The following is an 18,490-nucleotide window of genomic DNA, read 5'->3' on the forward strand; positions in this document are numbered from 1 at the left end:
ACTTATACATTGTATAGCTATTGCAATATCGTAGATATTAAACGGGTCAATACCACAATCACTGCTTAACGTGGTGTCGGATTATAAGTGTCGGATTATAAATCTTTTATGCCTGACAATATGATTTATTATAAATTATATAAGCAATATGAATTATGATGATTTTTTGTCTGAGTTACTTATACATTGTATAGCTATTGCAAAATCGTAGATATTAAACGGGTCAATGCCACAATCACTGCTTAACGTGGTGTCGGATTATAAGTGTCGGATTATAAGTGTCGGAAAAAAGAGAACTGTCTGAATGTATGTACAGGTTCAGTAATTTAAGACAACGGTACTTAAATAAAATTTAAAAAAAACGTAATAGCTACCTCTCATACTGACGCTGTTTATATGGTCAAATTACCATTTATCTGCACATTAAATCTACTCCTCTTCAATGACTTAATAGACATCAGCATTGTCTTTCAAACACTTACAAGTGTACAAAAAAGGTATATATGTGATAATTTACAGATTGTTTAATATTCATGTAAGAGATTACTGAAATAATTTTAAACATTATCGGAAAGTAATGGATAACAGAAAATATACAATATTTCAACAGTGAATTAACTATATACTACTTAACATTTGAAAGGATTTTCGGGTTCTGTATTCATGTATTCCAAGGACATGATTTGGTTTCGTGAATGTAAACTGACAGTCTTGAACTTAAGCGAGTGAGTGAGTTTTATGACGCACTCAGCAATATTCTATCTTTATGGCGGTGATCTGTAAATAATCGAGTCTGGACCAGACAATCCAGAGATCAACAGCATGAACATAGTACTGGGCATTTGGGAACCAATGACATGTGTCAACCAAATCAGCAAGCCTGACTATCCGACTATAAGACAAGCATGGGTTTTTGAAGATCAATTCTAACCCTGACTTTCACGGGTTTTTGAACTTGAAATGAAGCTGAACAAACGTTATTTATTTGGAGATATGGAATGTTATATGCCTGACACTCTTGATGCTCAGATTTTAACACCCACTGTAAAGTTGTTTTCACACAGCCAGGTCCAAATCTGAGAACAGCCTGATCAAGTGTTGAATAGAATAATACCATATCTGATATATGTAGTTCAATAACAAAACACCTTTTCATCTGAAAGCAAGAGAAATGCATGGAATCGATATGCCAACACGTCATACGCTTCAAAGGGGAAACAGTTTGGTCCGGTCTGCCGGGATACAGCAAAGTAACTCGATGCCTTTTAGAACATTACCAACTTAATAAAATGTTACAATCCTGTGTGTTACATAAAACGGCACGAAAATGCTTTTAGAATGTGAGAAGTGTCGTGCAGTTACAAAATAATTGTAAAGGTAAATGTAGAATGTAAACTTGTAAAGTCACCTTTGGTGTGATCGTGACATCATGCACGTGGGCGACGAACTGATCATTCGCTAATTGGCCATGTTGGTGTGCTAAATTATCTACTATTCATTATACTTGAGGGGCGGTAGGGTAGCCTAGTGATTAAAGCATCATTACGCCGATGACCCGGGTTCGATTCTCCATTTGGGTACATTGTTTGAAGTCCATTTCTTATATCCCACCGCTGTTGATATTGCTGGAATATGCTAAAAGCAAACTCACTCACTCACTCACTCACTCACTGATTCACTCACTCACTCTTTAGACTGGACACGCTATACGAGTAAAATGTGCCTGAGGGTTTCCAACATTAGTGATCTGTTCGATGTTCACTAATATACTACCTATCAAAAGTTTAGACTCACCTAAAGTATTCACTATATGAAAATTATATATGTGGTTACATCGACGATGAATTACTCCACTCACTTGGGGAACCAACTGCAAACCTGATGCAAATGAACAGCACTAAGATCATGCATCAAATTGCTGAAGGGCATGTGCAAATATCGTGCAGTGAACATCTGCGTTTGGGTGTTAACAATTCGCTAATTTTCATGACTACAATCTTTTCAAAGTTATTTTAAACGTCCAGCCTAGAACAGTTGTCTGAAGTAAGTGGCAACATTTATAACATTGAGTCTACACTTTTGATGAGAATTGTCGATCTGAACGTTCTCCTTCTATGATTAATAAACAGTTGTGCCGACCGTACATATTTATCGGTCCAGCTGGTAAAGATGCTTCGCTGTTCGGATTTGACCTTTACTACGGGGGTTAATCAATTAGGACCATTCATTCTCCACATTTTACATACAGCTGCTGTTTCGGCATCTGGGACACTGGCAACGCGTGATAGCACAACTTTGAATATAATCAGCATAATTTACATGTTGTGTACATGGTTTTGCAAACACCTATTCTGCTGGCACGATAATACACATAGCCATCAAGTCAATTTCCTGTCGGCTCAGTTTCATTGTTATTTGAAGAGTGATAGATTCACCATTTTCATAAATACGGTTTTACAAGGGACATCGTTTAGCAAGGGGTTATGAAACGGGGAAAAACAACATACCATCTTTTCAAGAATAGTTGAATCAGAGATAACAGGCGACATTTTGTTTTGGTTATGTGACCAAGCGGAAATAGTTCCGACAGAAGGTGATGTCATGTAACAATGTGTAATACAATGGTGCAATATTGTATTACTCTACGTCCTGCTATCACACTGATTGACACAAATACATCATCTCCTCCTAGCATATATCATAGCTTAACTCAATGTTGTATTACTTGATCCTCCTTGCCTACATGTCTAAATGATACAGTGTTGTATTACTCCATCTCCTCCTAGCATATATCACAACTTAACGCAATGTTGTATTAGTTGATCCTCCTTGCCTACATGTCTAAATGATACAGTGTTGTATTACTCCATCTCCTCCTAGCATATATCACAACTTAACGCAATGTTGTATTAGTTGATCCTCCTTGCCTATATGTCTTAATGATACAGTGTTGTATTACTCCATCTCCTCCTAGCATATATCACAACTTAACGCAATGTTGTATTATGTCTATATGTCTTAATGATACAGTGTTGTATTACTCCATCTCTCCGGTCCCATACTACTGATTGCCACAACGTGCTCTTACACCATCATATTATAACATATATCACTTATTAATACCCTGTTGTATTACTCCATTCCCTCCTAACCTATATCACTGACTGATACAACGGTGTGTTCATTCACCTGTACGCTTTACTCTATACTGTTAATGGTTGCACTGGGGCAACTCTACATGTGCAGTTTATAACACGTACAAACCTGGCTAATATACTCCAGTGTTCATTCACCTGTTCCCAATAATCTACATAACCGGGATACGTTGCATTCCTACACCTGCACCTTATAACCTCTGCCGCTGGTACACACAATTGCTGCATGCCTACACGTGCTAGTTATAACCCACATCACTCATTGATACTGTATTCCTGCAACTGCTACGTATAGTCACCAACACTGGCAGATACTCTGATGCATTCCTACTTAATCGATGTATAGCCCACAGCACGTATACATCCACCGTTGCATTCCTATGCGGCAGCTACTTATACCCCACATTACGAAAAGATATACTGCTGCGTTCATACATCAGCTAGTTTTATCCCACATCACGGATAGATACTGCTGCATTCCTACATTATCTACCCATAGCCGACATAAATGATAAAAAACTCTGTTGCATTCGTATAATAATAATCCACATCTCTGACAGACGTGCTGTTTCACTCCCATATCTGCTCCTTATACATGATATTAATAATCCATATGCCTAAGAGACTCAATATTGCATTTGTATACCTGCTATTAACCCATATCACTGTTACATGCACTGTTGTATTCCTAACCCTGCTGATTATAGACCATATAAGGGATAGATGCACTGTTGTATTCCTAACCCTGCTACTTACAGACCACATCATGGACAGATGCACTGTTGTATTCCTAACCCTGCTACTTACAGACCACATCATGGACAGATGCATTGTTGTATTCCTAACCCTGCTACTTACAGACCACATCATGGACAGATGCATTGTTGTATTCCTAACCCTGCTACTTACAGACCACATCATGGACAGATGCACTGTTGTATTCCTAAGTCTGCTACTTACAGACCACATCATGGACAGACGCAATGTTGTATTCGTACATACGCTACTTATAATCCACATCGCTGATAGATACCTTTAGATACCCGCATTATGTGCATTCCAACACCACATTCCTACCCCACATCACGGACAGATTAATTCTCGTGTTGAATCTTTGAAACTAAGTGACTTATTGACAGACTGGCGTGTCTTGTCTGCCTTAATGTCAAAGGATGATTTGGCCTTATTCATGATTGTCATGATAAATGATGCACCACGATAAGTGTATTGCCAGAAATTATACCAGACAGCAGCATGAATGATGAAAATAGACGAACGAAAGCAAAATATGATAACGTGGTACTGCTCAAGGGGAGAATTCAACAGTGCATTGGAAATTATAGCATCTGTGTCCAGTTTGTCGGAACCAGAGAGACATTTTCTGCTAATTTATAACATTATGATGCATGGCATAAATTTGCAAATTCGTTCTGCATTCGACCTGGTCCTAGTGGATTTAAATAGGCCACTCGAGTATTGAATTAACTCCCATGGGTGTTTTATCGATTTCTGAATCAGACGACTTAATTCACAAATAGGGGCCAAGTGGGAGGCTAGTGGTTCAACATAATCTTCATCATAAAACGCCAGTTGTTTGAAAATATTGCATTTCGTCTATCTGCCAGGGCTCAAAGTGAGGACAATTTGTCGAGGCCAAGTTCTGTTCTAAATCGATAACAGGCACAATGCATGGCAATCGAGGAGAGGAGGGGATTGAAATGGAACAATGACGGAGGCAAAGCCTGTCACTCAGCCAAATAACTCAGTGCCTATCAAACACGGGCCCTAACATACGTGAATGACTTCCAATACTTGTTATTGAGTTTCTCCAATCTAATAAGCAAATATGGATGCTTGTAATGCGAAAAAAGGACAACAGATGAACCGGATGAATTGCAACGTGCGCCCTGTACCTTTGCAGAACGCCAAGTCAGAACGGAAGACCTTCGACCATCATGTCCATATTGATCCCGAATAGGACCAGGATCTGCCGACTCGACGGTATATACAAGACAGGCCGACAGGGTCGTCGATGCGTTAGAAACAAGAATTTACTGTATTGATCGAGTCCCAGAGATGTGAAGGTGGAATGGAGGGCGCAGATCGTCTTCCCTACAAGTAAGCTCGGCGAGCAACTTAATTGATCGCCTTGGAAACAGCTGCAGTTCCCCACCTTCTCTCTGACAGTGATGTCCACCCCCGGCAGATATACCTACATCACGGACAGCAACCCTATCGGAACGGTTAATTTATAGCGAGTGAACTGACGTATTTCGCTGCTGTTGCTCGCGTTGCAATTAATAATGGCGGTTGATGTCGGCGAGCAACAGTTGGTACACAGACCAGTTAAGCTGTGAAGACTGGTTCCTAATTGATCCAGAAGAATATTGCGAGAGGTGATGCAAAGATTGACACAGCATAATCACCAAAGACACAGCTGCGGTACAAGGTGGCTTTTCAGGGCTAGGAACCTCAACAGAAGTCCTGTTCTTGAACTCATTGCTTCTGAAGACAATTTGCTCGCATTCGTTGACAGCTTCAAGTTGACAAAGTATCGAAAATGTCAACTGATAACAGAATTACAACTGTCACTTCATCGAATGAATGTCATTGTTTCAAATGTTCTCCTTTAGGGTAACTTGACCAAATAGCAAAACCATCCTCATCTGTAACGTTACTGTAATCAAATGAACCAAGAGCCATTCAACTAACGTTGAGATAGCCTTTTAATTACCAAAGCTGTTCATCACCTTCGATGAACAGCTTTCATAGCTTCATGCAACTAATTAAACCACAGAAAGTTGTTACGTTTAATATAATCGTAACTAGGAGGATATCTCACTCCCTAATAACGTGAAATGTGAAATTAGATGTGAAATTATGTTGGGATATTGAGACTGTTGTGTGGTTACGTCTCAATGTCAAGTCATCGATATCACGAGTTACTAGTTCTTGCGTTTGTCTTGAAAACAAATTTGGTCAACAGTATGGTATGAAATGAAATGTGTTTCCCATGATGTATATTCTATAATACAACCCGTGAAGGTCCGGGGTAGAATAGGCCTTCAGCAACCCATGCTTGCCATAAAAGGCGACTGTGCTTGTCGTACGAGGCAACCAAAGGGATCGGGTGGTCCGACTCGCTGACTTGTTTGACACATGTCATCGGTTGCCTATTGTGCAGATCGATGCTCTTGTTTTTGGTCAATAGATTGTCTAATCCAGACTCGATTATTTACAGACCGCCACCATATGGATGAATATTGTCGAGTACGGCGTAAAACTAAACTCACCCCTCACCTCATATCCTATAATACTCTCTTATAATGCTTTAATTCTTATAATGCTTTCCTATGATACTTTTCTATAATGCTTTACTATAATGCTTTACTATAATGTAATAGAATGTGCCCAAGGTTCATGTCGGTTTACACATAGTACTTTTACTGTTTCACAATTTCGTAAAATTGCACTAAAAGTCATAATTCTGTTTAGAGTATCTAGGATTACAGCACTACAGTATAGACCTGCTGGCACAATTTGTATCATTGCAGCTGACGTCTCTGGTTCATGGCAATAACCTTTTTGTTGATACCTGTTCGTAGAAACGGTGAAAGTCATGAGATTGTGTCCAAGTATGTATGTTTATGGCACAGGCTGTGTTCATAATTAGATCGCAGCTTCACATCAATTTACAATCACCGTTGCCTTTTTCGTTTGTCTCAGCAGTCTAACCCATATCACTGATATCCCGCGGGACAGAAAATTACACAGCATTTGCTCTGACAAATCTGTATCTTTGGAGCATGAATGAATCGGTGAGAAGATGTTCCATCATTTACACTCCCATGGTGTGTGTACTGTACTTGAATAGTTTGTCTTAAATGAGACATGGGTGTTTGACACAGATAAGTCAAAGTCTCATATGTCAAATACAGTTTAACATCACCTAATAACGAGGCGGGAGTGAACTTTATTAGTCAAAGAACATTTCACTTCATGAAGATCTTCCCCGTGATATGTGCAAGCGAGAGTTTCAACGCTTTGTTTTTCTCTGTACAAAACATATTTACTAAGGAGGTAAAAGCAGCTGTGGTATCAGCAACATTCTGAGGAATGTCATCACCCACCAATTACTTGAAATTCTGAATGAACATCTATAGATACCTCAACCTCAACAAGTGCAATCATTAGGGAAGGACGTTATCAAACATTTACAAAATAAGTAATTGTGTTCTCTATATCTTAGAAAATGTTTGTAAATATGTCATTTACATATCTAACATGAAAAAACGTATCTTATCTATAAGGGCAATGAGATGAATATGTTTAATCTTTTGTACCATAAAAACCAAATCATCTTGACAAATATGCACAATCTGTTACGACAATGACCTTACTAGTTATTTCATTTAAGTGTAAAGTCTTCCAGGCGAGCCACCTCTGTCACACAAAGATGACATACTTTCAGATAAACATTTGAGTCATCGTTTCGTGACAACTGGCATCGTCCTTTCGCTACAATAGAAACACGGATCAACCTCAGTTCAATGGTTGGTCAAATCAAATAGGATACTAGAAAATGCCATGGACAACTATTTCACATGTTGTGTTAATCATGTGTGTTATAATATCCCCACTGTGTTCACCACGACTATAAAATACTCCTTCCAGTTAGCTTAGTCGGGAACGTAAGCACAGCTACAACGTTGTCGCAGCGTTATGTTTTCGTTGATACAACGTTATTCTGTGCACTCCAGTTTACGCTGTCATAACGTTGTGACCTGTCTCGGTTTTATATCTCCACAAAGTAGGAGTTATTTGATGCTAGCGTACTTCACATTGTCTTAACTTTCTATTAAAACTTAATAGTTGACCACTTTTCACAGTAGTTGGCATAACATGAGAAACAAAGCAGAAATTCACTTCAATGTTTATTCGTCAGTTTGCTTGCCTATTTGGCCGTGTGCTTTCTGAAGCTATAGTTGAGTAGCAAAGAAAGAATCTCAACGTTTTACAGAAAATATCTTGTCACCAAGCTATATGAAACCATTGCTATAACGCAGCCCCAAGTACAACGTTTCCTCAATGTAAATTTGCAACGCTGTAATGCTTGTGTTGTGACAACGTTGTGTCAGGAAGCTACCAGCCAGCAACCTTTCGGTATTGTTCCGTATTACCCTGAACGTTGTCATAAATAAACTGAAGCTATTAACGTCAACAGACAGCAAGGTAATACCATCTAAGTGAACCTTTTGCCTTGAAGCTTTTGTTAACTTGAGCAAGTGGTTTTGTTCGATAGATCTTTTCCCACTGTGGTGAACGGTTACCGACAAGGAATAAATGGTACGACGACTTCTAGTAACATTAGAGCAGCGTGTGGGTATACCCCCCAGGAATCTGAGCATAAACACTTATAAAATGATTCATACAACTGAGCAATAAAAGAATAGATTATACTGTAACAGTATTTGGAGCATACACTATGTTTGGAGTTATACGATTTACTATAGACTAACTAGTGCCTGGAGATATATGGTGTTGAATGTAACAGATAGAGGAGTGAGATGTGAGATTCAGAACCTGAGGAGCTCTAGACATAGCTTAGGGCTTTAGCATGGTAGGGGTGGGGGTTGGGCAGTAGGGAGATTATTAGGGTTCAAGGACTGTAAGACAGACTAGATTTTCGAGTGTATTCTTCTTTTTCTAATTATTTTCGTAGTCTCAGCGCAGTGCACATCGTTTTGTTATTTTTTGTCCAAAGCAATCTGACTGCCAGTTTGGCCATTGTTTTTCTTCAAACTTCATGTTCATATATATATATATATATATATATATATATATATATATATATATATATATATATATACTGACTCTCACACTAATACACTAACGTGCTTTGTATGGTCATACTTGGCTCCTTGCTTGATGCAGTTCATGCGAAATACTGAGAACAAACAATCGTACTTTTTGGTAATTAAGAGAAACATCTTACACTGCATTCCAATACCAAACGTATCACGCTTCCTTGAAGTAGCTGAGGTTTAGGCCACTTTTTACAAGAGACAGTGTGATGTTTGAGGAATGTCTGAAGTGGTTAGCTGGTCGATATTTACCAGTTTGATGAAATTGAAATACATGAGCTGGTGTCTGGTGCTGAAACCCCACGGATTATAGTTGAGATCATCGATGTGTGTGCTAGTAAGATGAGGCAACACAGTACACGGTGCTAAAAACAAGCACTCTACCCCCCACCCCCCCCCCCCCCCCCCCCCCCTTAGAGGACGAGACACGTGAGTCATTTGAGGGAAGGTTTGCCTGCGCTTGAATATATTTAGAAACATGTTATTTCAACGACCATTACGGACTGCGACATATATGTCATTTGAGGGAAGTTCGCCGGCGTATGAAATGCATATAGATCTGCTATATACAGAAACATGTTATTTCAACGACCATTACGGACTGCGACATATATGTCATTTGAGGGAAGTTCGCCGGCGTATGAAATGCATATAGATCTGCTATATACAGAAACATGTTATTTCAACGACCATTACGGACTGCGACATATATGTCATTTGAGGGAAGTTCGCCGGCGTATGAAATGCATATAGATCTGCTATATACAGAAACATGTTATTTCAACGACCATTACGGACTGCGACATATATGTCATTTGAGGGAAGTTCGCCGGCGTATGAAATGCATATAGATCTGCTATATACAGAAACATGTTATTTCAACGACCATTACGGACTGCGACATATATGTCATTTGAGGGAAGTTCGCCGGCGTATGAAATGCATATAGATCTGCTATATACAGAAACATGTTATTTCAACGACCATTACGGACTGCGACATATATGTCATTTGAGGGAAGTTCGCCGGCGTATGAAATGCATATAGATCTGCTATATACAGAAACATGTTATTTCTTTCTTAGGTATTTACAAGAAACAGAACAGAAGTTGTGTTGTCAACACGACTGGCTTCATTTCCTGTGATTAGTCAGTGATCTAATGTTTTTGCATGTCATATAGTTTAAGTTATATAGCGGTTTCCTCTGTGGACGGAAAGCACGCGAAAGGATACAGCCGAAACGAAACACAATCACCAAAACACCGTCTTACCCCGACAGACCTAGACGAGTTAACCCTTTTCGCGAACACCTGGTGTCATTATTGATATTCTTTCATAAAAGGGAATATAGCAGTTCTCTTCTTTGCACCTAATGGAATCGGTTTCTAAGGAACGTCAAGACTGACTGTTCTTTTGCCATGGCATTATATATTCAAGTAGCCACTGAAGCCATTAGAATCGCGCTTAATCGTAACTCATAGTTCTTGTAGTTTAGGAAAATAGTTCTACCGTTTTGGGTAGCAATCCTAACGAAACAGTTAAAGACTAAGAGTTCAGTTTGTACCGATTGTGTTCTTCAAGGCAGTCTTTTTTCCCAAACAAATAGATGGACTACTCTTTTCATTCGAGGTCGTAGTGCTCGTCAACCAAGAGTATCACCACACGGTATAAAGAACAAATCTATGTTATGTTTATAATGAAACCATTACCTTGAACTAATGTAAAATAATCTATTGAAATAAATGTTGAATGTCTGAACTTTCAAAACTACCCTCTGACATTAATCGTCAGCTCTTATCAGAAGTAAAATGATAGTCAGGAACTTCTCGTAAGCATTAAGTGTACCCGTTTCAACAGCCTGATATATCTATTAAGTTTGTTTCCATTACGATTACTTTTTTCGAAAGTTTCGACCTATTTCATGTTGAAGTAAGAAACAGATGACAGGTTCGGCATTAAAAACTTCACTTTTCATTTCACTTGATTAATTTTACTGTGAAAATTAAAAGTTCTTAATATTTCAATTTTGATCTGGTTGGTTTCTTTTAATGCCGCACAACTTAATATTCCAGCTTTATGGCGTTAGTATTGAAAATACGTATACACGCTTCATAATTTATAAGAAACAATTGCTTTGGAAAGCAAATGATGTATGTGGCGGATTCAACATGTGAAACAGGACTCCATTACCGTTTTCGTGAACTTCTGGTATCAATATATTTGTTCATGCATATGTTTATTTACTTCCAATGCCATGTGAGTGAGTTCACGCTTTTGAATATCAAAACTATATACTGTCCCTTGTGCATTTTAGCATTCTCCTATCGGTTTTATTGGGGGTCTGTTATCTTCAGATGATCGTTGCTCAGATGACAAGAAATTCTTACAACTACGGGCTGCTGAAATGTCAATATGATTGAAGCGCCGATAAGCTTCATCGAGTCAATTCTGCGTGACTCACTGCTGAAACGATCATTAACCACTATCAGTTTCCCGAACCAAAGTACAGGATAATGCTGATAGAGGCTTTTTATCACCACCATATGTAGAAAAACAGGAACTGTCGTTCAATCAACGTGCCTTTAAAGGTTTATGGTATTTCTAAACATTCACAGATTATTTACTACTTGGAAGTAGTATTCTTACAGATTAAATGTGGATAAACAGTACCTTTACTTAAACTCATAATATTCTTTCTTTGTAATTTCTTTTCCAACTCATACACAAAATATAGTTTAGAAATACAAATGTGAGCTGTATCATCCCCAGGGAGATGAGATTGATAAGACAAGTTGGTGTTGAATTATGAATGGAATGGTGTTGTATATAATGCCATATAAATTTTAATTAATTCTGATAGATGAAATAATGAATTTGTTCTGTTGTGATTTTCCCGTGATATTCAGCTGACCACTTGACTTTCATGTGCGCGTGTTCCTGACCATAAGCTCTTTTTTAATAGAACAACTGCCATCACTATGATAAAAGGAATCATTAATACATGCTTGTGATGTAGCAAGAATCGCACAATGGGCTCGGCTTTCAGCTCTTCAGACTTGATGTGATTGATTGAGAAACCATGGAAAGGATTTAGCCCCTGGTATAATTATCATTGGCAGTATTGCTATAGTAGTAGTAGTAGTAGTAGTAGTAGTAGTAGTAGTAGTAATAGTAGAATTAGTACTAGTAGCAGCAGCAGTAGTAGCAGTAATACTAGTAGCGCTAGTGAGTGAGTTTAGTTTTACGCCGCAGTCAACAATATCATACCTATAAATAATCTGTGAATAATCGAGTCTGGACCAGATAGTCCAGCGATCAACTGAATAAGCATCGATCTACGTCACCGGGATACTATGACATGTGACACCAAGTACGCACCTGAGCACCCGATCCCACCTGTCATCTCATACGCACAGCATGGGTTACCGAAGACCAGTAGCAGCAACAGCAGAAAGAAGAGGAGGAGGACGAAAAGGAGGAGTATCAGCAACCGATGTAGTAGTGATGTATAGGAGATTTCTCATCATTGTGGAATTATTCTGTCGCACTTTGATTCATCAACTACACATTGTATGATGGCTCACACTACAAAATACATGTGTACTACAATACACATCCATGCATACAATATCGTTAAGGACCCAATGCCTAACATAACAGCAGACTGTTGTGATCGGAGATATTGACTGATCGGAGAAACACAACAGTAAAATAACATCCAATATGAGTTAGCGTCAAAAAAACGTCGTCATCAGTGGTCGAGTGGTCAGACAACAACGTTGCAAACACTGGAGTACTATGTTATATGTTGATGAGTAACTAAGTCTGGCACAAACCTGTGTCAGGTCATTATATACACAGTCAGACAGGTCAAGCAGTGTGAGCGCAATATACATGTTACAGATGGAGTTCTGTGACCTACACGTAGTCCCATACTGAAATGCCATGAAAGCATTAGAGGCGTAAGGGTGGCATAGTGGTTAAAGCTTTGACCTTTCACGCTTAGAGACGAGTTCGATTCCCCACATGGGTACAATGTATGAAGCCCATTTCTGCTGTCCCTCGTCGTGATATCGCTGGAGTATTGCTAAAAGCGTAAAGCCATACTCTCTTCCTCATGAAAGCATGAAACAGTGTCGAGTTATCAGAAAGATGAGGGCAACATGCAGGTCGAATCACTAAACATACGGTTGGGGATTCCTTCAGCTGTAACGAAGAACAGTGGACCAGCCAAAATAGGTAAAGGCTTAAGTCTAACATAGTTACGCGATCGTAACGATAACATTGTTATTAATAGACCATGCCGTGAAAAAGATTTGCATGATCCTGATGATTATGAAATCCTATTAACGTGAAATGTGATCTGGTAAGAGATGTGACCTTCAGCTACTGAAATAGACTAGTAGGTTCAGATGTCACAATGTATTGGTAACCGACTTAAGCTGACACCCTACCAGGAAGCTTGGTGCATTAGTGAGTCAATGGTTTTAGTTTTAGCAATATTCCAGCAATATTATTGCGGGGATACCAGAAATGGGTTTCACACATCGTACTCATGTGGGGAATCGAACCCGGGTCGTCAACGAGACGAGCGAAAGCTTTAACTACGAGGATACCAGAGAACCATGGATCTTGATGCAATGAAAGAAGCAGAAGGAAAGGATCTCCAGAATACTCTAAAACTTGGCACAGCACAAATGGAGACTTTAAGAAAACAGGCGATGAAGTCAAAGTCAAAAGAACCTTCTTTTCGTAGTTTGGTGTTAATGATCAGAAGAAGCTGGGGTATTGGCACGTTCACATAAAGAGTCATGTCATATACGAAATCCAATCACTATGGCTCTCCTCTCAATTTCCTATATTTGCCAATTTGATTAACGTCTATTATTTGTTTATTGATCCTTTGTGAAGCAAGTGAAAACTCACGATGAAAACAGGGCATTCCAAAGTTTTCTAAAACAAGCCAAGGATGAAGGAGAAAATCGTAACCTGATTGCTGATTTTGTTGATGGTTCTGTAGTGTTAAACGATAAAAAATATGTGTCATAGCAAACTTCCATGCCAAATTAAAATGGGCTCGGTTTTTCAAAGCATGGATCTTTGAATGATCACTTCAACGAATGTTTTTGCAGTGTGTTGAGTCAAACGGAGCTCAGTAGAAACGCTTTGAGGGCCAGTCACTTGAAACTTAGAATGAGCGATGTTCCATTAAAATGTTCCCTGAAATATATATAATGCGATAAGTTTAATACGACTGCCCAAGACCTTGTCATTGGATGCCCAGCTTATGCGCAAATGCAGTATCTTGACCGACTTCATGGAGTGATCATCATCATCATCATCATCATCATTGTCTTAGTGGTAGTAGTAGTTGTAGTGGTCGTAGTGTTATTGTACCCTCAGACAAACAGACCTTATACGTATGATGTATCTTGGCAACGTAAACGTCCACTATTCTGGTGAAAAGTACAAATGAGGTGAATCTGTGAGCGACTCGAAACCAACAATCGGATCCAAGAAAGCCTCAGCAATAAACTAATATTCACAATCCACGTGTTGCGTTATACATAAGTGGTAACATTCACAAAATCAGCTGTGTGTATACCTTCACTGCCAGATGCCTGAATATTTACATTCCGCCATGAACTTGTAGCGCTTATACTTCATCTGCCGAGCATGTTTCGTAACAAGTTAAATTAACCGGTCTAGTTAGTTCAATTAGCCACATGAACCATAAACCCACATTGCAGCACGTTGTGCCGCCCCGGCAAGTCGTTAAGCCAAGAAGTACCCATGCAGTATAAACCATTACTATTTCAATTACCATGTTATCCATTTGGTGCCTTAATATTAACATCCCTCGATTTTTACCTAGCCCATGGGCTGTGGACCCATCACTCGCTCCGGTTCTCAATCGACCCATGTAAAATTCAATAAACCAACAACTACCACATGAAATTAAACGAGACACCACATTGATCGTTACATTGATAAGAGACCGGTTTAAACAGGAGCCTGTTCAGTTTTGTCTCATAAATTTGAAATACGTTTAGCTTGACTTGAGTTTTGAAAGGTTAATTTAACTGATCATGATATTATACCGTGAACAAGTCGCAACCTTACCCTGTTGTTGTACAACAATCATTGAAATTATGCGCAATGGCAATGACGTAATCACCACTCGGGCTAATGAAGATACATTGTTGGCATCAGCTGTGCGCATAATTATAGCATCGTGTAATATTTGTTCATGACGTCATACAGGTGGGTGGAAAATGGTCATCTTTCTCATCTTGGTATCACGTCCAGGGAATCAATAGGAGCTTCGAAATATAGCAACAGTTTGCAATGACACATGCACCAGGTGTTATTCACACTACCTCTACTGTAAAAACAATAGCTATTTTGCTAAAAGGATACCTATTAGTGCCCATCAACAGTAACAGAAACACTGTGTTTTGGGGAGTGACATCTGCAGACCTTATTGATTGAATTCAGGGGAATATGACAATGCACGCGCTCAGTAACAATTACAATTACAGCCTGTTGTTTTCTCAAGATTAACATCTGTTGTGGCGAACAGCAAGAGTACTGTTTTCATTTTGTTAGTATCGGATATGAAAATCAAGCCTTAATTATCAGATCGATTAACATGTAACCGCGAGGGCTGTAGAGAGTGGATCAAAGACACATCAGAAGTGTCTTACGTTGAGGCCTCGTATTAATCCATACGGCTCACCAGCATTATCCCCGTTGTCTATTACAGTGATATCGGGCAGTGGACTTCATGCTAGCCACTGACATCTAACATCTGATTGCCACACGGCGAATACCAGCACACCAGCATTCAGAGACACAACTTGAGATTTGATCTTAGCGAAAAGACAACGGTTAATGTCTAGAGACCAACAGCGCCACAGTGACCATCTATAATGGGAGTCAAAACAAATTACGTGGGTTTGTGGGTGGTTCTATATGGTCGACACCTGGGGGCTAGCATGGCCTATTGAAGTGGAAGAGGTTATTTATAACGCTTCATCGCCGGCTGAACCTGCTCTCAATCTATCATTCCGGGGTTTATTTTAAACAGCGATCTCACGGCAATATCTCACTGCGGATCAAAACATTTAGTATGCGAAGGATGGCATCTGGGTATTGTCAGATAGACACACACAATACGACGTTTCTAAATAATTCCTTGATGGAACTTTATTCCAGCGCGATAATGACCGTCAGTAGCGGACAATGTCTAACGACGGATTAAGCATGACTTTACGCTGATGAGGTGAGGTCTAAAGCGCCTCCGACTTGGGCACAGCGATAGCATATTGCAAGCACCGACACCGACACACATGGCACGGACACTTACCTTATGAACATCTCGACCCCTGTGGCTTCCATACATCGTTTGATACCTTTCCACGATTTCTTTAACTTGAAGACTTGGAGGGCGCTTAACGGTAGCCTAGGATCCGTAGGTGCAGGCGGAGCCGGATCGCAGAAGCCGTCCGCCATGTCTGGAGCCGACGCAACCTCTCTTTGGATCTGAGGGCTACTGCGCGACTGGAGGCAGCCCATCACAGTGGTATTGATCCAGTAGAACACACACACATACACAAAGCACGCCGTACACCCGCTCAATGTCGCACTATGCTACACACTTTTCCGCCGACATCATGACAGACAAATGTTGCTTTAACAAGGCTACAAATTGTCACATGGCGTTTTCCTTCTACTGTTCATTTAAATCCGTTAAGGATGCTTTCCTCGATAGGCAAATCCATTCAGTCATGCCTGAAAGAGAGGGAAACCATGTTTTACTTCCGAATGTTCACACTCATTTGACCATTTACACATACATATTTTTTATTATAACTTCGAAACATGACATTTCATAGTCTCTCTTTCACCAGCTATCGACACTTAAGACGCTGACGTAAGAACATTATGCTTGCATAATTATATTATCTTTCAGTATTAGAATGGGTCCCTTATAATTCTCCAAATGTGTGTTGTTGTAAAGGCTATTTTTTTAAATCTAGGAAACTGAACACGAACAATACATTCTTTAGACTAACGGAATACCTGTAAAGTTTTGTTTTCATTTTGTCAAGGTCAAGGCATTAGGGAAGGGGAGCAGTTTGTGGTTGGAAAATAGATGCCGGTTTATTACAAATCAATGTGGGTTTGGATAGAATGAGAGGCAATTGGTAATCGTTAAACTAAATTGATAAGATATTTTCTTTTATTTTCAGGATGCATTGCTCCTAAATGATAGACGATAAACCTATTCTTCTTCAATGTCATTTTAAAATTAGGAGAGCAGTTTAATAAAGTGATGATGGATAATATCTTTTATTCCTTAAACTGTATCGAGTTGAATCAAGAGGGTCATACCCGAAAACTCTCATGGAGCACAAATCGTAATGTATGTAGTATGTTCTCTAGGCGAACCGAGCAACCAATATGTTTAATGTCTTAGTTATAATAGTTGAGTAATGTGTGACAGTTCGATATTTAAAATCACAAGGTTGGTGCATATGAAACTATTATTGTGTCATCACTGATTTTCGGTGATTCATTCATAGCATATTTACAGCTGTTCGTCCCTTTGCACCAAACGGAATTTGTTTCTGAAGATAGCCAAGGTGGGTTGCTCCTATGGCAAACTAGAGTCTGTTGGTAGTTATATTTCTTGTAGAAAACATTTACGTCATGGTGAATCGAGTTATTACATTTTCGGAATGAAAGTGAGAACGCTTTGACGGTTGATATCTTGGAAAACGAGAACGTCTTGTTCGGAAAATGATGAATGAGACCACTTGGTGAATGAGAATATCAACATTGTGAATGATTACGACTTGTTGAATAAAGATAGCAACATTTTCAATGGTTACCACTTGCTGAATGAGAATATCACCATGTTGAATGATGACCACTCGGTGAATAAGAATATCAACATTGTTAATGCTTACCACTTGTTGAATGAAAATTTGAACATTTTGAGTTATGTCCACATTCTGAATGATAACCGCTTGCTAAAAGAGAATATCAACATTGTTTACTTAATAATTACCACTTGTTGGAGAATATCAACATGTTGAATGATTACAACTTGCTGAATGCGAATATCAGCAGACTGAATGATGACAACTTGCTATATGACAACATTTTGAATTATGTTCACATACTGAATGAGAACATCAACATTTTGAACGATTGCCACTTGCCGAGTGCTGAAGGAAAATATCAACATACAGAATGACATAACGACTTGCTGAATGAGAATAAGAACATTATAACTGACAGCCGCTGGCATATGAGAATATCATTATTTTGAATTGTATCTACTGCCAAATGCTAACAACAGCATACTGAATGATAACCACTTGCTGAATGAGAATATCAACATGGCGAATAATGACCACTTGTCGAAATATATTACAGATATTCTAAATAATGACCACAAGT

General features: G+C 39.1%; 1 protein-coding gene across 1 annotated transcript in view; it reads right to left on the reverse strand.

The window, feature by feature from the left end:
* The window catches only part of LOC137293862 (globin-5-like), a 28,880-nt gene extending 12,070 nt beyond the window's left edge, over positions 1-16,810 (reverse strand). Inside the window, exon 1 of the mRNA XM_067824636.1 lies at positions 16,389-16,810. Within this exon, the coding sequence (XP_067680737.1) occupies positions 16,389-16,597 (209 nt within the window). The 5' untranslated portion in view covers positions 16,598-16,810. The remainder of the gene's footprint in view (positions 1-16,388) is intronic.
* Positions 16,811-18,490: the final 1,680 nt, after the last annotated feature.

Source organism: Haliotis asinina, chromosome 8, assembly GCF_037392515.1.
Source record: "Haliotis asinina isolate JCU_RB_2024 chromosome 8, JCU_Hal_asi_v2, whole genome shotgun sequence".
Lineage (NCBI taxonomy): Eukaryota > Metazoa > Mollusca > Gastropoda > Lepetellida > Haliotidae > Haliotis > Haliotis asinina.